The sequence below is a fragment of the Callorhinus ursinus genome, unplaced genomic scaffold (genome assembly GCF_003265705.2).
Source record: "Callorhinus ursinus isolate GAN/ISIS: 27379988/994484 unplaced genomic scaffold, GSC_fseal_2.0 scaffold9, whole genome shotgun sequence".
In the NCBI taxonomy this organism is placed as follows: Eukaryota; Metazoa; Chordata; class Mammalia; order Carnivora; family Otariidae; genus Callorhinus; species Callorhinus ursinus.
In genome coordinates, this window is record NW_027397071.1 from 44,362,864 (window position 1) to 44,384,737 (window position 21,874).

Genomic DNA, 21,874 nt, shown 5'->3' on the forward strand with positions numbered 1-21,874 from the left:
TGTTAATGATTTCTTTTTAAATGACCGTCATATTATACATTTTTGGAAAAAGAATCAGTCTTACAGCACAGGTACTAAAAACTAGAAGGCCCAGGAATTGATATTCTTTAGAAATGCAACTATGGGCACAACTTATTTTGAAGAAAGATAAACTTATTATCTTTACAAATCAGGAAAAATTAAAATATAATGTCTGATGGCAGAAAAAACATAATTTCTATGATCATATGTTTTATATAAAAAATTGTGCCTTAATTATTACTATACCTTAAACCAGTGTCACAGCTACAATTTTTATTGGTCCCCATCATTTCAATTCAGCTGCCTCCTAAGAACAAGAACAACAAAATGCTAAACTGGCTTCCTGGAATCTTCCAGATGGGTATGTAGCCAAACTAAACATCTATAACTTTGTCAAAGAATATTGGGAAGATAATTTTTTAGACAAGTTTGTTAATGCTTCTCATTTAGGATATTCTTCCCTGCAGTATTTAAATTATTAGAATAAGCATTTAAAATATGTAATTTACATAAAGCTGTCACATATTTTGAGTATGTCCTTTGGAAATATATTTTCCTTTTAACCATTTGAATGGTTAAATGGCTAAAGGCTTATGTTGATTTTATGATGTCTTATTGGAAAAATTCTCCTTCTTGTAATTACTTATCTCTATTTTTGTGCAGAACATGACAGAAAGATTCTGAATGAAGAAATAAACCCTTAAGTAACCTCTCAAGAATACTTCTATATAGTAAGATATACTTGTCCAGTGAAATAGATTAAAGTGAAAAACAGATTTATAAGGACAGCAACTGGGTATATAGGACAAATTCTGCACTGTTCCTTTCACTGAAAGGTCTGCGTAGGTAATGGAGAAGCCCACATTTCATTCTTCTTTCTCTCTACAGTCTGCTTGGGTTTATAACCAGAACTAATCATTCATTCACTCTTTACATGAATTTTCCCACTGGTCAAAAATTATTGTGTATTCCTAACTCATGACAATGCAGAAATATGTAATTATACTTCTAAGGCTTTTTGAGCTCTTTGTGTGTGGTGGGAGGACGGTGCCTTAATATAAGCAGGAACTATGACAATTATCTCTGTGGATGGCTACCTGCTGGAACTGACACTTCCTAGTTTGCACTGCAGCAGTCCAATCAAAATGTTATGAAGAACAGAATCAGCTATGAGGATGCTCATTTTCACTACCGTATATTGCAGCCTACATTGTATGGTTATGAAGAGATTTTGAATGCTACTGAAAAAACTTAGGTTTAAGCTATTTTAAAACTCTTATAGATAACTGAGCATGGAACAACAACGACAAGTTTTTCCTAAGATATTTCTTTAACACATACACATGTGCATGCCTCGCGCGTGCACGCACACACACACACAATCACACATGACTCAGACTCATAGAGTCCTAGCTATATTTCATAGAAAAATTTATCACTGGTTACACTGGGCTTTCTAAATATTAATTCATGTACTTTTATATAAATTTGGCCTGAGATTATTGATACCCTAACTGATGTATAATATGGATGGATGCAACTCTTGTCACTAAGGTGTCAGAGAATTTGAACTTTAGAGGATAAAAGCCTTTGAAAATAATCTGCTGTGTTAGCCATGGCTGGCCAATGCTCCCAGACAACTGTGACTTCCCTCCCCTTTCTTCCTTGCCAGCAGTATGTGCTTTGCATCAGAGACTGGAAATGCCAGATAGCCCCCAGGCACACCTCTTTTGAAGCTAGGACATGAACACATGACTCAGTTTTGGTCATTAGATCAGGAAGAGGTGGAGGAGAGATTCTGGGGTTGATTGATGAGGGGGATTCTGAGAAAAATTTTCCTCTTTGATTTAAGGCGGGGAGGGGGGCATGGGACTTCTTTTCCCTGTCCCCTTTACTCCTCTTTTTTCATGGTTGGATAGGAACGTGATGTCTAAAGTTGCAGCACACACTGTGCAACCATATGAGGTAACAAGTCCAAGGATGAAAGCCAGTGTGCTGGGGAGAGCAGCACAGAAAAATGCAAAATGCCCAGGCCTTAGATAAAATCATTGTTACTGAAACCAACTTCGAAACTGCTTACCTTGAGATTTTGTTATGAGCAACAATGTACCTACTATTCAAGGAGTCACTTTTATTCAGAATTCTGTTTCTTACAGCTAAAAGTATACTTTCTACTACACTCATTCTACCGTTCTAGTGTTTGGGGAATCATGAGATTTTAAATGATTTTAAAAGAAATAGAAAGTATAAAGGAAAATATTTGCATGGGTTTACATGTTGATCCTAAGGTTAAAACAACATTTCTACAAATCATTTAGGGCTTAGGGTAGTTGATAATTTTCTTCCTGCATTTGACCTCAATATTCTAGTTTTCCATTTTGACAATTTCATCTTCATAAAGTATTCTGTGTATTTTGGTGTGATGTCTGATGTTTTTAATTTCTGCTTTTCAGAAGCCATGACTGTGATTCTACATATATTCTTTTCTTTTACTTTTTATTACTTTATAGTTTCAGGACTCAGGTAAAGATGTTAATATTTTTCAAGTCTGTATTCCTCTTCTTTTTTATATTTATTATATCTTCAAAGAAAATTATTCCATAAATCATTATCTCTAAGTTCAATTTCTCCTTAAAATAATATGTGCCTCAGACTCAACTAGATACTTCTTTTTTGTAAAGTTATTCCTAGAGAGTCTTCCCTTACCATGTGAATGCTAAAACTTTCATTAGTGGTATATTCTTTGGTAGTGCCCATCAATACACAGAAGTAAAATAAGATTTTATTTAATAATTGGAATGATGCATGCTTTCAGCCGTAGAGTAAACTTAAAATAGCAAATTGCTATTCTCAAATTGAGAACACATTTCACTTAGGATGACTTTCTGGTTGGCCTTCACCAGGAATAATTTTTCCTCTCATGGATATAACTTGACATAAAGACTATCATGCTAAAATATGATTATGACAATCAGCACTTAGAAGTTGTGAAATAAAGTGTAATAGGATAGCTATCAGAAATAATGGACTAGAAATAACAATGGGTAAGAAATCTATTCTAAATGAGACTACTGTGAAATTTGCCTCATAATGGAAACTCATTTCAATCAAAGAACTGTAAAAGACACTGAAGTCTAATTGCATTTCTTCTCTTAGTTAATTATATAAGGTAAATCTAAATCTTGCTTTGAAGTAGTCATAAGTTCAGCCATTGCTTCTCCACATACTCTCAATAAAAATTATATTTCTGGGGGCACCTGGGTGGCTCAGTCGTTAAGCGTCTGCCTTCGGCTCAGGTCATGATCCCAGGGTCCTGGGATCGAGCCCCGCATTGGGCTCCCTGCTCCGCGGGGAGTCTGCTTCTCCCTCTCCCACTCCCTCCTGCTTGTGTTCTTCTCTTGCTGTATCTCTCTCTGCCAAATAAATAAATAAAATCTTTAAAAAAATTATATTTCTGAACCTGAATTTTACTGAGGAAAGATTAACTTTTTGTCAACATGACAAAACACTTATTTAATTGTCCAAAGAGGAAGAAAGGCCTAATTCTTCATATCACTGTTATCATTGTAGACAAAGTAAGTTAATTATCTAAACTCTTTACTTTTGTACTACACTGATACTTCACTCTACAAATTTTCTTTAAATTAAGCTTTTAAATTCATTACACAAATAATTCTTTTTTAATGTAACATACATCTACTGAGCACATATCAGATGCTAGGCTAAGGGCTGGGGCTATGATGTGATTGTTGCCTTCATGTACCTCACAACCTAATGGAATGATAATTAAAGCTTACAACTATTTACATTAGTTCTGTTCTTATAAGCTACATTACTAGTTACACTATTAGTTACAATTAGTTACATTATTATTAACAATAATAATAAATACTGTGAGTTTTTAATTATGTGTGTGAGAGTGATTCGAGGATTAACAAACACAATCACTGCCCTGATGGAGCTTACATCTCAGAAAATTCAGAAGTTAAGTGATTATGAAATTAATATATTAATTTTTTAAGCCTGGGATTCATGTTACCCAGAAGATGGCAAAGAACGCTATGGGAACTTGTAAATCAGGGCCCGACCTAGAGATAACTTCATGTCAGGTGATACTGGAATTGGGGTTTAAGAGAAGAGTTTGCCAGATGGAGAAGGCAGAAAGGAAATTCCAAGCAAAGAAGATGATGCTAGTATCAGTCAGTATAAAACTAGGCATTTAAAGTATCAGACATGTTCTGAAATAGCAAAGTATTTTCTCAATAAAATTCTTTGCAACAAGGAGGGGATCAGAGGAGTTCTTTGTTTCTTTAACATTAATGCCCAAAGAAGAGACAGAATTGCTCTTTCTCAAGAGCAATTCACTCATGGACGAGACTGGTCCAGAGAATTATTCCCCTGTCAGGCCACATTAGGCTATGTTCCAAGGGTCAAACCATACTAGACCTTCCCACTCTGAGCAGCACCCACCTCATTCTTAGAGATGGAGGAAACATCAGAGCCCAAGTAAGAACATGGAACCTATTTTCCCTATAAGGAAAGAAAAGATCAAGTGTTCCAATAAAGCAATGATCGAAAGAATTTGCCTCTTACTTCTCTATTTCTTATTTTGATGAATGTTACCACTATCCTCCCTGTAGCCTAAAATGGAAACTTGGAAGCCATCTGAAACATTTTTCCTCCACCACTGTCCAAATTAGTCAATTACAAGCACTTGTTTAGTCTACCTCCACTGTATGTCCTGAATGTTCTCTGCCTGACTCAGAGATGGCTTCCTATCAGATAATACTAGAATTTGGGTTTAAGAGATAAACAGTCTCTGAGCTCCTGTCATCTCCTAGTTTAATTTCTTCTCAGTTAGGCGCTTCTTCCTGTTTTTGGTTAGCCTCTCTTACCTCCTGGACTATGATAATCCAGGTCTTTGTAACAGCCTTTTCACTAGACTGCCTGCCTCCACTTTCAGCTCCTTCCAATCCATACTCATCATTGGTACCCGAGTAATCCCTAAAACAATTTGGTGATGTCATACCTGGCCTCAGAAACCAAATTATTTTAGGTACAGGTCTAAATTCCTCAGCATTGCATTAAATAGCCTTATACAGTTGACCTTTGAACAACATGGGTTTGAACTGTGCTGGCATAGTTATATGTGGATTTTATATATATATATATATATATATATATATACACATATATACATATATATATATACAGTACAACATGGTCAATGTATGTTCTCTTTCTTATGATTTTCTTAAAAACATTTTCTTCTCTCTAGCTTACTTTATTGTAAGACTACAATATATGTACAAAATATGTGTTAACTATCTATGCTATCATAAGTCTTCCAGTGAACAGTAGGCTATTAGTAGTTAAGTTTTTAGACAATCAAAAACTATATGCAGATTTTCAACCTGGGGTATTGGTGATCCAAACCTGTACCTTAATTTGACACCAGCCTGCCTTTCTGGTTTATACATATTACAGTCTACAACCATAATAAGCCATTTAGGGCATTCTAAAAGTTAAGTCTTCTAATGGAGCCATTCTCTGGTAGATTTCGCTCTGGATGTCAGGAGACTCAATTTGGCCCTTTTAATATATCTCAGAGGACTCTTCAGATTACAAAAAATGAAATTGGGAATAACTGCATTTTACAAAGAGGAATTTTTAGAGAAAGTATTTGTTATGATTTCACTTTTTGAAAGAATATTATTAAAAAACTCATAATTTTTATAGATCACAAACAAGAAACCCGAAGCTTTTGGTTTGTATGCAACCCATACGAAGTATCTCATGTGAAGCCGACCAATAGAAAAATAATCTTTACAAGTCTATGTAAAGGATGTAATGCAATATGGTGACTTTAGTTAACAGTGCTCTAGGATATATATGCAAGTTATTAAGGGAGTAAATCCTAAAAGTTCTCTTTCCCAAAAAAACAGTTTTCTTTCCTTTTCTTTTTATTGTTTCCATATTAGATGATGCATGCTAACTAAACTCATTGTGGTAATCATTTCATGATAGATGTAGGTCAAACCATTATTTTAGACACAAACATACGGTGATGAATGTCAATTATATCTCAATAAAACTGGAATAAAACTAAAGAAAAAGAGCTTGTTATAAATATGAATCGTACTATATTCAAATAAAAGGAAAGCAAAAAAAAAAAAATCTATGTGAAGAAATTTGTCCTACACATCAATGAAATAGTAGGTAGAGTCTGTCAGAGCTCCCACCTCTCTCTGCCGTGTGGGGACACAGCAAGAAGGAGGCACCTGCGAGTCAGGAAGAGGGCTATCTCTGAGAAAAGGAATCAGCCAGCACCTTGATCTCGGACCTCCCAGCTTCCAGAACTATGAGAAATAAATTCCTGCTGTTTAAGCCACCCTGTCTATGATATTTTGTTATGGCAACCCAAGCTGACTAATACAATACCTAATAGTTGGAAATTGTAGGCTTGAGTAATTTTTTAATTAGCAGCCCAGCATCTGGTGTTTTGGTAATTGCTGGTAGGAGGCAAAGCTTACCTACTGAGAAAGGAAAAGGCAGCCCTGACAGCTGACGGCTGGTAGCTAGCTGGGTAACTACCCCCTAGGCCATGGTTCTCCCCCAGGATCACAATTTCATGAAATATCAACTTCAGTTGAGGGCTCTTCATGGTCATGATGGAACAAAACAAAAACAAGACAACTACAGAATCATACCTGAATATAGACAAAAACAAAGACCTGTGGCCTCCACTACTCTGAGGGACTACTATTTCTCCAACAGCAGCTCCAGCAACTTTTCATTATCCCTGGTCTCACAGATTAAAAATACTAAAATCTCCAATAATCAAATGCCCCAGTTTCAGAGAATGCCCAATCCAGAAAAGACAACCATGTTCTTGAACCTTCTCCAAAATCACCTGCCCAGTCCTTTCTAACTCCCTCTCGCTGATATGCTCCATGGTGCTCCACGGTGTGCAGCCTCTCTTGCTGTAGCAATTAATACACCTAAGGTTGGTGACTAAGTGTATTTGCTGGTCTTCACCCGCTGGCTATCAAAATCCCTTTGAGAAGCCTGATACCTGGTTTTCAAGCCTCTTTGGCATCAGTGGATCAGGCGTCTGGGGTCTGCAAGTCAGACCCCTAGGCTACTCCACAGAGGCTGCTGACTGTGGAGAAACATCGCGGTGGGGCAGCGGCAGGTGCAAGAGCAGTGATAGCAATGAAGAGGGATGGCAGGCTGCTGGTGCAGCAGTACCCAGGGCCAGCAGAGCACCAGCACCACCTGCGGCTTCCAGCAATTACGGGCAGCAACACTGGGATTACACCACACTGGTCTTTTTAAAATGGCTTCCGCCTGTGTTCTAAGTTCTACTTATTGTCTTATTGTCGATTCTTTCATTTATTGAACGTCCTCTCATTAAAGTTTTTTTCAGCTTAAATCTTACAGAATTGGTTATTGCGTGATCAACTAAGAAGGCACTGATTTTGGAATGATATTCTACATAATCTTCCTGTGCAACTTCATGCATTTGAGGACTGAAATAGAACTCTCCAGTCACAGATGCTCTTCTAAGTTCCAGGTCTACATTTTTTTTTTTTTTTTTACTGTTTACTGAATAGCACCTTTGAATATACAACATGAATTTATGGTTTATCATACTGAACACAAAACTAGTCATATTCCCAGACCTCCTCTATTTTCTGTTTATGTAGTTGATACTATCTAAATCAGAAATCCCTGACTAATTATTCACCAAGACCTGTGGATTTTACTGTCTCTAAAATCTATTTCTTCTCATTTACATAGTCACCTTTATAGCTCCGGTTCAAAGCTTTGTTTACCCATGGATTATTTCCATGGCTTCATTAACTCTGTATCATGTCTTCGATTGTGGTCTCTATAATCCACTCTCTAGAATCCACAGAAACCTTTTTAAAATGCAAGTCATATGATGTCATATAAAAACTCTCTTTGGTTCCCCTTTGCCAGAACAAAGTTGCTTCCAGAATAAAACTTCATGTGACAATGGAATGTCCAGAAATACTGTTGAGTTAAGATTTCCAGGGCATGTTCAACTGAATATAGAACATAGAATGGAATGTGTTTTGGTGTCCATGCTTTTGTCTAATAGAGATCCTTTTTGGTCTCTATTCTAAGCAGAAAGTGACTTTGTTAAAAGGGATTTTAAATCTTTGCCATACCTGTAGTACCACAATGGCACAGCATAGGTTGATTCTATGAAGCATTTATTCATTCGTTCAACAAATATTTATTAAGTATCTACTATGTATCAGACCTTATTCTAAGATACAAGAATGTAACAGAAAGTAAAACAGATAAAGTCTCGGCCCTCCTGGAGCTACCACTTTAGTGAGGAGCGATGTACAAAGAGGAAATAAATACAAATATACGATATATCTGTGGTGGTAAGTGTGATGAGGAAGATAAAACATGGTGAGAATGATTGAGAGTATTTGGAAGGCTGCTATTTTGTAATAAAGTGGTCAAAGAAAGCCACTCTGGGGCTCCTGGGTGGCTCAGTCGTTGGGCATCTGCCTTCGGCTAGGTCATGATCCCAGGATCCTGGGATCGAGCCCCACATTGGGCTCCCTGCTCAGCAGGATGCCTGCTTCTCCCTCTCCCACTCCCCCTGCTTGTGTTCCTGCTCTTGTTCTCTCTCTCTCTGGCAAATAAATAAATAAATAAATAATCTTTAAAAAAAAAAGAAAGCCACTCTGAAGAGGTAACATTTTACCAAAGTTCAGAAGAAAATGCGGAAATATAATGACATAAAGTAATATATATAAACACAGAGGCTTATACTGAATAAAAGCATGAGTTTTGGGTGTCTGGGTGGCTCAGATGGTTAAGCGTCTGCCTTCGGCTCAGGTCATGATCCCAGGGTCCTGGGATCGAGTCCCGCATCGGGATCTCTGCTCCTTGGGAGCCTGCTTCTTCCTCTGCCTCTCTCTCTCTCTGTCTCTCATGAATAAATAAATAAAATCTTAAAAAAAAATAGCATGAGTTCTGGAGTTAGACTGGGATCAACCATGAGCTCTGTGATCTTGAACAAGATATTAACTTTTTGGTACCTCAGTTTCCCTGCTTGTGAAATAGAAACCATGTGAATACCTGTATTTTTGGGTTGTGCATCTTAAATAAGTTAATAGATGTAAAGTGTTCAGAGCACACAGTAAATAATAAGAGAAGGTATTATTTTGAAAAATGTATGCTAAAACAAAGAACTGAGGTTAGGAAGAAAAACTTTTAAAATCACAGAATCAAATCAAGAATTTGTAGATCATAAGGGAATCAAAGACTTTAGTAGAAACCAAATAATGAAGACTCACATGCTAAGCTTTGAGCAGGTGCATAAACAACCATTCATCCCATTCATCCTGGTATTCATTGAATATCTACCATGTTCCAAGCACCATGACAGAAAATGGAAATGAAAGTGAGAAAGGTAGACATTATCATTTTTCCCCAGAAACTTTATAGAGGAACAAGAAAAACATATAGTAAAACAAGCAATTACAGTAAAAGGTATAAAGGTAATGGTATAGGACATAATCCTAGAGTATATAACTGGAATAGTAGTAAGGGCTATGAAATAAAAAACGGGCATGCCAAACAACATATAAAAAAGCTTCTGGACTAAACTAAACCATCTGATTAGCTTCACTTTTAACTTTTAATCAAAGTAGAAGGTACCTATAGAATACATATCTATAGATGGCTTTTACGATATGGAGAATGTACCCTCTTTTCCTATACTCTGAAGACTTTTGATCAAGAAAGGATGCTGTACTTTGTCAAATGCTTTTTCTGCATCTATTGAGAGGATCATATGGTTCTTGTTTTTTCTTTTGTTAATGTATTGTATTACATTGATTGATTTGTGGATGTTGAACCAACCTTGTAGCCCAGGGATAAATCCCACTTGGTCGTGGTGAATAATCATTTTAATGTACTGTTGGATCCTATTGGCTAGTATTTTGGTGAGAATTTTTGCATCCATGTTCATCAAGGATATTGGTCTGTAATTCTCCCTTTTGATGGGGTCTTTGTCTGGTTTGGGGATCAAGGTAATGGTGGCCTCATAAAACAAGTTTGGAAGTTTTCCTTCCATTTCTATTTTTTGGAACAGTGTCAGGAGAATAGGTATTAATTCTTCTTTGAATGTTTGGTAGAATTCCCCTGGGAAGCCATCTGGCCCTGGGCTTTTGTTTGTTGGGAGATTTTTGATGACTGCTTCAATTTCCTTAGTGGTTATAGGTCTGTTCAGGTTTTCTATTTCTTCCTGGTTCAATTTTGGTAGTTCATACATCTCTAGGAATGCATCCATTTCTTCCAGATTATCTAATTTGCTGGCATAGAGTTGCTCATAATATGTTCTTATAATTGTTTGTATTTCTTTGGTGTTGGTTGTGATCTCTCCTCTTTCATTCATGATTTTATTTATTTGGGTCATTTCTCTTTTCTTTTTGAAAAGTCTGGCCAGGGGTTTATCAGTCTTGTTAATTCTTTCAATGAACCAGCTCCTAGTTTCATTGATCTGTTCTACTGTTCTTTTGGTTTCTATTTCATTGATTTCTGCTCTGATCTTTATTATTTCTCTTCTCCTGCTGAGTTCAGGCTTTATTTGCTGATCTTTCTCCAGTTCCTTTAGGTGTAGGGTTAGGTTGTGTATTTGAGACCTTTCTTGTTTCTTTTTTTTTTTTTAAGATTTTATTTATTTATTTGAGAGAGTGAGAATGAGAGATAGAGAGCACGAGAGGGAAGAGGGTCAGAGGGAGAAGCAGACTCCCTGCTGAGCAGGGAGCCCGATGTGGGACTCGATCCTGGGACTCCAGGATCATGACCTGAGCCGAAGGCAGTTGCTTAACCAACTGAGCCACCCAGGTGCCCGAGACCTTTCTTGTTTCTTGAGAAAGACTTGTATTGCCATATACTTTCCTCTTAGGACTGCCTTTGCTGCATCCCAAAGATTTTGAACAGGAGATGAACCAGGAGAGCGAGGAAACTGAGGGTTCTAGAGGGAAGGGGGCTAGGGGGATGGACTAGCCTGGTGATGGGTATTAAAGAGGGCACGTACTGAATGGAGCACTGGGTGTTATATGCAAACAATGAATCGTGGAACACTACATCAAAAACTAATGATGTAATGTATGGTGATTAACATAACAAAAGTACTTAAAATGAAAAAAAAAAGAATATGTATCCAAAGTATAATGCTCACTAAATTTTTATATACTGAACTTGTTGCCCATGTAATCAATAAGCAGGATGAAGAAACAAAATATTCCAGAGTCCAAAAGCAGGGCCCCGCATGCACCCATTCTTTTAGTCACCATCTTACCTCCTAAAAGATAACCACTATCACAATTTCTGACAGCATAGACTAGTTTTGTCTCATGTTGTATTCTACATAAATAAAAACATATATTATATATGTCTTGTGCCCAACTTCTTTTCTAAACATTTCTACAGAGACTTGTACAGACTATTCATAGCAGCCTACTTGTAATACTCAAAAACTGTAAGAAAACAATTCATATATATATAACAAGGTGAAAAAATAAACCATAGTGTATTTATACAATAGAATATTATTCAGCAATAAAAATTGATAAATATTACAACATGAACAAATAAAATAATTATGCTCCATGAAAGAAGCCAGACAAAAAAAAGAATATACACTATGACTGCATTTATAAAAAATTCTGGAAAATTCAAACTTATCTGTAGTGAGAGAGAGCAGAACAGTATTTGTCTGAGTGGGGAGTCAGTGAGTAGTGCCATGAAGAAACTTTTGAGGATGATGGACATGTTCATTATCTTGATTATGGTGATGATTTCACTGGTATATATTTTCAAAACTTATCAAGGTGGACACTTTATGCACAGTTTATTAGATGCCAATTATTTTTAAATAAAGCTGTTTTTTTCAAAGGAGATTTGGGTATTTTACTAAGTATTAGCAAAATCTTCCTGAATTCAATATGCATTCAAACCTCTAAAAAATATATCATCACCTATCTTCAAAACTTTAGTCCACTTTTAATGGATTCTACTCAGGTGTGCCAAGGCTTCTGACTCAGGCTGCCAGGGTTCAAATCCTTCGCCCTTACCTTATCAGCATTGTGACATGGGGCAAGTTATTTCCTTATGTTTCAGTTTCCTTATTTATAACGGGGATGATAATAATACCTACTTCAAAGAGTTAATGTGAGGGCTGTATGAGTTAACATCCGTAAAGGATTTAGAAATCAATAAATATTAGCAATTATATTATGTATGAAAGTTAAGATTCTGGTAAAATTAAGTGGGCATAATTCCTTGCAAAACTGACTGAATTGAGCTTATTTTCTTTATTGATCTGACTCATACACTGGCATACGAAGCCCTCTTTGAATAGGCTCTCTTCTACTTTTCAAATCTCATCTCTTGAAATGCACAAGCTAGTGCATCCCACCCAAATGAATCTCCTAGTACTTTACATAATTCATCAGTTTCTCTCTCATCTTTCTGCTTTTGCACATGACTTTTGTTTGGCTTAGAATATCTCTTCCAGAAAATCAAGAACTCATTGAGAGGACTGAATATATTTTTGAAATTCTCAACACATGGCATAGTTCTTACCACATTGTAAGTTCTCAGCAAATGTTGGGCAAGTTTTCCCTGATTCCAATTTTCATTCTTTTATTGAGTTTTCTGTCGCTAATGTTAAATGCACTGATTTCTTATCCTGTCCCCTAAGCTTAGTGTTAACTGAATGTACCATTTTGCACTTCTGTTGGAATTACTAAATGATGAAACTACGATGACAATTTATAGATCTACATCTCACTGAGTCCACATTTACTACTTTTTAATCCTCTTTTTCCCCAGCCTTCCTTTACAATTATAGATGCCCACATAAGCCTACTAATCAGAGCAGGCTGATAAGAATGATGTTCTTTTGCTTTTTCCTAAAATTTTATCCAGTTTTTCTCTATTTTTTCTCTAAATTGCAAATGCATACTGTTTATCTGCATCACAGAAAATAAGGGTTTGATTTTCAAGTATGAGAAATTTTGTATTAAAAATTAAGTTTAAAAATTTTATAGAATAACAAATGCTTTGATGTGAGAAGCTACATAGTTTCTATATTGATTATATCAAGGAATACTGAAAGTACATTGTTCAGTAATTACTGTATAGAAACATCCTGGACTGCTTAACTGTATTTTATGGTAATTAGTGTATAAAACAATTTATATTTCAAAGTTTTACCAGTTTGTGTGAAATCCTTCTGCAAAGCATGAACTTATAATAAAAATTACAATTCTAAACATTTGTCCTCAAGGACAAACATAACATAAAATTACTATACATCAATAAATAGCATAAGCTGACACAAAAATTAGGGCATTGCCTGTGGCACAAAGAATATTATTTATATAATAGTAAATAACATTAAAGTTCTTATTAGCCGAAAGGGAAATATTTTTATGCCTTCCTTACCAGGCTAATGTGCAGGTCAGAAAAAACATTGTTAAATGCATTTTTTTAATAAGCTTTGCAAAGTATAATGCATGTTAGCTGTATGAGGTATTGTTACCTTTATAATCTTATAGCTTAGGAAATGAAAAATAAAAGAAGAAACCACCTTTATTTTAAAAGTTTGAAAAGATGAAACTGATAGTTATGGATACTGAGCCATAAAGCAAAGGTACAATGAACATCTTACATTATTACAAATAATCTGACAGTCTTATAATCTTATGAAACTCACTGATAATCTCCTCAGGGTATCATTTTGAGGACTGAACACAAAATGTACCCTAAGGTACATTTCAAGAGAATAAGCAATTGTTGTCATGTGTGACAAATATCTCTAATCTACTAGAAGTATTAATATAATTTGATTTCTAATCAAGTGCTGTGGAGGTAAACCAATCAAATGAGCAACATCAGCATAAATAATTTGAGATTGCTAAAAATATAATTTAAGCAGAACTATAGTCTGTAGGCAAATGGTGAAGATGATACATTACGGAGTACTGGAGAGAGAAGTGTGTTTGAATACAGGTTCTCTCATTTTTCTATCAGAGTGATATCAGTTTTCCCATTGGTAAAAATGTGGGAACCTATACCTTACACAGTTGTTACAGGGTTTAATGAAGTCATGTTTGTGGGTAAAGAGTCTTGCATATCCACTAAATAAATATTAGTTTCCCTTCATTGTCAAGGAATACAAGCCCACTTGTAGGCTAAATCAATTTTGTCTAGATTTATGTTTTATTAGAAGGGAAGACAAAGTTTGAGTTGTAATGCATATGACTTCATGCATCTTCAGGTTCAATCAAAGTGCCAGATGCCCAGAAGAGATTTAAAAATAAGTATTGTACTGTGTTTAAATACATCAGTTGCTTTCTTTATAGGATGTCGCACTAACATGTATTTTCTCTTACTTGAGTTTTTAACTCCTGCCTTAAATACCAACTCTTCCTTGTTACTCACATAGTCAAGAATCCTTTAATAGCAACCAATTAGTCTGATCCAAATACCTCAGTCTACCTTTACACTTTTACTTCACTGTTCCTTTTGACTTATTTCAACCATCAGCAAAATCAGAGCTTTCCTTATTCCATATATTGTACATTTCTACATCTGTCATTTCCTCTGACTGGTTGCCAGTGCTTTCTCCCCAGTCATGGAGATGTAAATTTTCTTTTAAAGCCTAGATCAAATGTTCTCAAATCTGCCCTCCCTTCCTCCCAAACAGAAGTCATCTTATTCTCTCTCTCTCTCTTTTTGGTAAGTGGTACTTCCTTTCTATCTTTCTTTCCTTTCTTCTTTCTTAGCTGTAAAACACATCATTTGCAAGCCACCATGCTAGGTACCCTGGAGGATGAATAAAACACCAACCCTGTCCTCAAGAAACTTACAGTTAAGAAATACAGAAGGAAAGTACACAAAGAAATAACTAAACTCTCAGTGGAATACAGAGGTTGGAAGGATAGATGTGTAGGCCCCATATACGGGAAGAAGTGCTGGATAAAGTCCCACAGTATACGCTCCTGCTGTCATGTCCCCTCATCTCCAGCTTCCACATGAAGCCCACAGGGGATTACAATTCTCCTCCTCTGATAACTTTTCTTTGAAAGAATCTTCCAGTGACTGTTGTCTTTTTCTCCTCTCAGAAAACGGAGGTGGAGGAAGAAGCTAAGTGGGCAAAGTGGAAGAAAAATAGAAAAATGTCCATCTTATCCCATTCCATTTTAATGTATCTCTTTCTCTCCCCAACCCCAGAGTATGCAAATATTTGTCCAACGGCTCTGGACATTGCACAAAAGTATATCAGCTTCTTATGATTTAAGTACATTGGTATTAGTAGTTGATCTCTTCTCCTTTTAAGACCAGAGTTTGAGTTTTGTGGCTGGTGCATGCTCCTTATTACTCTAAAAGAAGCAAACCAACAGCAACATTGAGGGTTCTGGATTTGTCTCATCTACTCTGGGCTAAACCAGGAGACTCTAACTCTGTGGCTTAGGAATTGAGTTCCATTCCTTGCCCTGGGATGGGTCCAGAGGGTCTCTGGTCAGAGCCAAGAAGTCACTCATCACCTCCAGAGACCACAGTGTACCAGAGTCCCTCCAACAGTGGGGCATGACAGGGCTACTTCCGGCTTCCAGGGGCACAAAGATGGGGGTTCCAGGAAGGGATTTTTTTTTTGGTAGGCCCTCTGGAAACCTGTCTTGGTTGCTTTGTTCTGAGATTCCAACTTTGCTTAGTTTAATTGGTTTTTGGCCTGAAGCCAGTCATGACATTAGACTTGGAGATTCTTGTCAGGCTACTGAGTTACTTCTTTTTTTCTGAGCTTGTCCTTCCTGGTACACCCAAGTGGTGGGCATATTCCAGCCAGCACTCAGTCTTTTTATTCTATCAGCTGTACTATAATCTTGTGCTTTTTGTTTGTTTGTTTGTTTGTTTGTTTTTGGTAACTAGTAGTCCACACAAAGAACTCCAAAACTTGCTTTATCTTCAATCCTACAGCATAACCAGATCAGCAGGGCCGCCCTTCTCAACTAGTGAGGCAAAGCTTGAAACAGGCCCAGAGAATGTGCCAGAAGACTTATCTTTCTAACCTTCTTTTGCAGAAAGAACTTTAATTTCTTCAATACTTGGGTGGTCTCATAAGGCCACCTACGTGTTTCTCCAACTGAACAAGAATTCCTAAATCAATCTTGCGTTCTCTAAAAAACTGGAGTTCCAATCTCAGTGTAATGATCACATCTGTCTCAAATGGTTTTCCAAGGAAAATACAGCTTGTTCTAGATTCACTTTTGAGCTTTTAGGCTTTAACTGCAGATGTCAGTCTGTCACGATTTCTTGGCTTTCTCTAAGGTACTGCATTCTTCAGAGAAGTGATTTTAACTCAAGAAGCTAACAAAGCTTGTGATATCTATAGATAGTAACCACAAAAGTCCTATTTATAAGTGTTTACAATGTTTACAAATACCTCTTACAAACCTTTAAGATGGGGAGGAAATAGAAGTTCAAGATTTAGTCCTAAGCAAATTTTATTAAAATACCTTGACGTGTTTTCTTCTACTTTTACATTACTGTGAACTTCTGATTCTTCTGCCCTGACTGAACTGTCTTTCCGTGCCATCCTGTTCTCACCGTCTTGGTCCCTTTGTCCTTTGTACCCTCCACACAGTGGCCATCTGCACAGGACATCCTTCCTATACTTCTTGTTTTCCCACTATTCACAGTCTCTTTGGGAGTGAAATACTGCTGTTCTGTTTGTCTCATAACAATCGGATAGAAATCACAAAAACATTATGCTAAGTGAAAGGGGCCAGACACAAGAGACTACATATATGATTCCACTTACACGAAATGTTCAGAGAAGGAAATTTATGAAGACAGAACGCAGATTAGTGGTTGCTTGGGGCTGCTGTGGGAACTGATATCAAAATGAGGATAGACTGTAAGTGAGCACAAGGAATTTTTGGTGGGGGTGATGGAAATGTTCAAAACTGCATTGTGCTGATGATCACAAAACTATACGTTTGCTAAAAATTATTGTACACTTAAAATGGGTGAGTTTTATGATATGCAATATATACCTCAATCCCATTACTCACAAACCTAAATTACCATTTCTCTCCTCAAACCCCTTTCATTAAAATGTCATCATTGCCCACAAAATAAAGTCTAACTCTGGCACACAAATCTCTTCGTGATTATCTCCCCTATCTACCTTATGGCCACTTCTTCCTCATGCATACTACTTGCACATATAATTCCTTGTGATAGGTTCCTCTTCAAGTAAGACTCCTTTTCCTACTGCCCACTGGTTAAATTACAATTTATTGTCCAAAAGCATCCTTAGACTTCATCTGATTTGCAATTCTTACATAGATTTTACCAATAAGATTAAGTATTTCTTTGCACTATTTCTGTTCATTCATCACATTTCTAGCATCCCATGTAATATGCTCTCTTATATGTAATGCATTACTTGTCTAGACTGTAATCTGCCTAACAGAAAGGGGTCTGTTGTACTTGGTGTCTAATATTAGTCACAAGTCTAATATTAGTTCATATGAGGCACAAAGTAGGTCCTCAATAAACGTCCTCAATAAACTGAATTGGACTGAATTTAAAATTTGTATTCTCTCCAAAATTTGCCCAAGCAGAGAGGTGACTAAGAATTTGGGTTTCAAATGTTATATCCATATGTATCATACATCTGAAATCAAAGCAAGTTGTGTGTGGGAGGAAGAGGAGGCAATTATTGGTTTGACAGATTTTTATTTCAGTGAGATTTTGAGCAACTGTGTAGTCTGTACATCCACAGGCTGTTCTAACCCTCTTCTGTTCTGACTGTGTTATTTTTACTGCAAGGACATCCATTTGATGTACTTTTGCCCTACTAATATTTGCTTTATTATGCCAGTAAATAAATATAAACTTTCTGTCTTTATCCAGTTTATGTTAATTGCTAGTGGCAAAAGCAAGCAATATAAAATAACACAGCACCTAACATGACTTCTTTACATTTTGTTTTTGACTAAAAATTGAGAGGAGAATCATATTTTTTGTGAAAAAATTTAGATCTGCCTGTTTTGCTCCAGAAAAAGCTGACTTGATTAAAAAGAAACTACAAAATGGCAGAAATCTTAGTAAAATTTGATATGAACAGAAAAATAGGGATGGGAGAATATGTGAAATTCTTAATGGACTTGCAGGGAAGTGGGAAGATGTATCCTATTTTCTGAGGCATTCCTAAGAGCCACAAAAATTGAACTTCACTTCATGAGATGTCAAGAAAATGTTGAAGGGCAATTCAATATGTTGCATACATAGTGGTCCAGGTTCCTGGGAGTGTCACTTATCTCACAAGGTAGAAAAGAGCTGTATTGTACTCTGTATCCTGGAGAGAGGATAAGCATATATTGTGCTGCCTTCTTCTTAAGGGGTATTTTTTTTGTTGTTTTAGTTTTTGTTTATTATTAAGTACATTTAGTCAAATTCTGGTTTAATATGTTAATCCCACTACTCATGAATTTATAATCAATATATTTTTAAATGATAGCACAATAGGAGATTATTACTATTTCAAGAACTCCAAATGCAAATAAACACATTTTGTCCTTTTACCATTTTATCTAGTTTAAAGATACCTATCTAGAGGCTAAAAATTATCTGACTATAAAATGAATATATTTAATATTTTTGTTAAGTTGGTATATGTGACTCCTCTTAGCATAAGATTAGAGCGACATAAACATTGTGAATGAATTTATAATCATTTATACTTGTTGGAATGTTAACAGTGATGAATAGCACTAACACTGGGCAAAAATGGATCAAGTATTATATTCAGTGGCATTAATTTAAATTTTTACTTTTGTAATCATTTTTGCTGATGCAGTTTTAAACCATTCCAGTTTTGACAAGTTATTCAAGTTACTAGTTAATTTCTCCTCATCAGAAAATTTCCTTTATCCTACAAACACAAGCTTTCAATTGTAATTATCCTAAGATCAGAAACTCAACATGGCTTACTGCAATAAGATAATGCCAACAAAATCATCATCCAACAGAGCTACTGCACTTTGCTGCAGACTTTAATCGCAGCTCCATAAGACCTTAAAATTTTAACAATGGAAAGTCCAGTTTTCCCTTGGAATGTGGTAGAGGCAGAACAGCAGTATTTCTTTAATTATTAAAGCTACTTTCCTGCAGAATGTCTTAAACAATCTCTAAAGCGGTATCTGAAGCACATGGTTAGAACATGTTATAAACCTACACTAAAATAGCACAATTTACTTTAAATCAGAGTCAGAGATTTACTTTTATGTTCTTAGGGTAGCAACATACCTTTCAAAATACAGTTTCTAGAGATAGAGGCAATATATGTAAGAATGACAGAAGTCAATTACCATATGGCACACACAGCTAAAAGCAAAGTTGTACAATTAAGTAGATTTATGAATTTGTACATACAGATCTTCATAAGTACTCATGAAAAAAAGAGCATTCGTACAATTTTAGCTAAAAATACTAACATACTTTCATATGTATATGTGCTTTTTACAAAGGGCTAGCATTTTAGGACATAATTTTATTATTTTATATATTTTGCATACTTAAAATACATTAAAACAGAATACAAATATTCAGAGAAGTGCATTTCAACTCTGTAGGGTAGGTTTTGCAAAAAATGGCAGTTTGTAATTTCCTAAATGACAAAATGGAATAAAAACAAAATAAAACAAAAAAGGCAGAGCTATTAAGCTCAATGTATCCTGCTCATATGTGGTTAGAAAAGAACTCTCTAATCATATTTAATCAAGCAATAGTTACAATAGAATGAGTATCAATTCTTTGTATCTTGCCTTGTTCCAAAAAACAAGTTAAGATGGGGTGAAGGATGAATATGTCGTACTGCACCAAGATGAAGCCCTCTGTAAGTTGAATTTCAAACTCTTCAAAATCCCACTAGGAAACTTATCCAACTTTTAAGTCATATGTTTCAAGAGTTAAAGTAAATGCACCCATTATGTTGACTGTTATTTATTTTGCAAAACATGATTACAAAGACTCATTTTACATGCAAATTGCAATGCTATAAATCATTGAACTGCACAGATAAAGCCAATGTGGTTAATTAACAAATGTGTTTTACAGTTACAAAATTAACTGTTTCACATTAAATTACATAAAATGAAAAGATTCCAAAACCAATCAATCACTGGGTTTTCGTATTTTGACTTGGGGCTAACTGGGAATAATTTTTCACTTTGCAAAATAAGTCCACAATGGAACATTTTTAGGAAGTATGGTAGAAAAACTGGGCAACCATATTCAGTCTTTGAAGATAACTGACTAGAGAAATTCTATTTACTGCATTAGGATGACTTCTAAAATGACGAATTATTCTGATCTACTCAAAAATACTTATACAAAAATTATATGCGACAGCAGCTTTATATTACAAATAATGAAATAAATTTGATAAAAATATGGTTAATAATGTTTTTCTGAGACCGATAAAATTTTGTATTCATTGAAATGTAAGGCAACTGAACACACTTGTAAAAAAAAAATCAGGTTTCTCTCTATTAGTCAGAAACGTCACTGTTAAACTTTAACAAAGACCAAACATTTTGCATAAATCTAAGGAGTAAGAAGGCAGTCCCCATCAGCAGGTAGCACACCAAAAATGTTTGGTTTCAATAATACAGTTTGGGAGAACTACCTCTACAAAGTCTATTCGTGCTGATGCTCCTGATGCTGCCATTTCTGGTGCCCGAAAAGCTGCTGCCTCCACATCCTCTGTTGTAGGTGTCACTCACTGTATAGTCTCAGGCGATTGGGCAAGGGGCACACTCTGGATCTTCAGATGCTAAGATGAGAAAAATCAATTTCAATGCCCAAAAGATGGAACTCCTAAGGCAGAAGGTGACTAAAATAATTACCAATTGGTCTACAGCACAGGGAAGTGGAATGTTTGTTTGTTTTAATGCAATGCCATAGAAATAGATTTTAAACAAGATTTTTTGTAAGAAGGTACAGCTCTAGGATTAGGAAGAATATCAGATAAGATAGAAACAAAATTAAACTGAGTGGAATTGGACCAGATAACTCAAAACATGCATACTTCCTGAAAGGAGAAAGCAAAACATTCACATAAAGATCATTGAGTGATATTTTCTCAGAAAAATAACCTGTAAACTTTCATTTCCAAGATTATGTCTGCACATTTAAATTAACTCTTTACAATAACAAGCATTATTGATGCATGCCGTTTAAGGCAAAATACGAATGCACCCCCATCGGTATTTTACGCCGAATTTCAGCATCCTTTTTTCTCTCTGCAAATAACAGATTTTACTTATTTATTTTTTAAAATTTATCCATTCATCCCAGAGAGAGAGAGAGCGAGAGCATGTGCGAGTGAGAGTGGGGGTGGGGAGGGGCAGGGGGAAAAGGAAGGAGAGAGAGAATTCTCAGACTCCCTGCTCAGCTGGGAGTCCTACATGGGGCTCCATCCCATGACCCCATGACCCAGAGATCACAACCATGAGATCAGGACCTGAGCTAAAAACAAGAGTCAGATGCTCAACTGACTGAGTTACCCAGGCACCCCTGGACTTTATGCATGTCTTCTGTAACATAAAATTTTCCTTTCAAATATATCAGTTCCCATTATACATAGAATAATTCAGCTTAATCTGTATAGTGTTTGAAAAAAGCTCTTATATGAGAAAATACCACCGAAAGAAACCAGTGAGAGATATATATGGAAGAAGACATGCTGTAGAAGACTACATTTTATAAAACGAAT

At 35.9% G+C, this 21,874-nt stretch overlaps 1 protein-coding gene across 7 annotated transcripts in view; it reads right to left on the minus strand.

Moving 5' to 3' along the window:
- LRRC7 (leucine rich repeat containing 7) overlaps nucleotides 1-21,874 on the minus strand; it is a 933,028-nt gene that overhangs the window by 195,997 nt on the left and 715,157 nt on the right. Inside the window, exon 9 of one of the 7 annotated variants that reach the window (XM_073896543.1) lies at nucleotides 20,012-20,932. The exons of the other annotated variants lie outside the window; for them this stretch is intronic. Coding sequence (XP_073752644.1) covers nucleotides 20,926-20,932 — 7 coding nt within the window. The 3' untranslated portion in view covers nucleotides 20,012-20,925. Of the gene's footprint in view, nucleotides 1-20,011; nucleotides 20,933-21,874 lie in introns of those variants that run through there. 7 annotated transcript variants of the gene reach the window in all.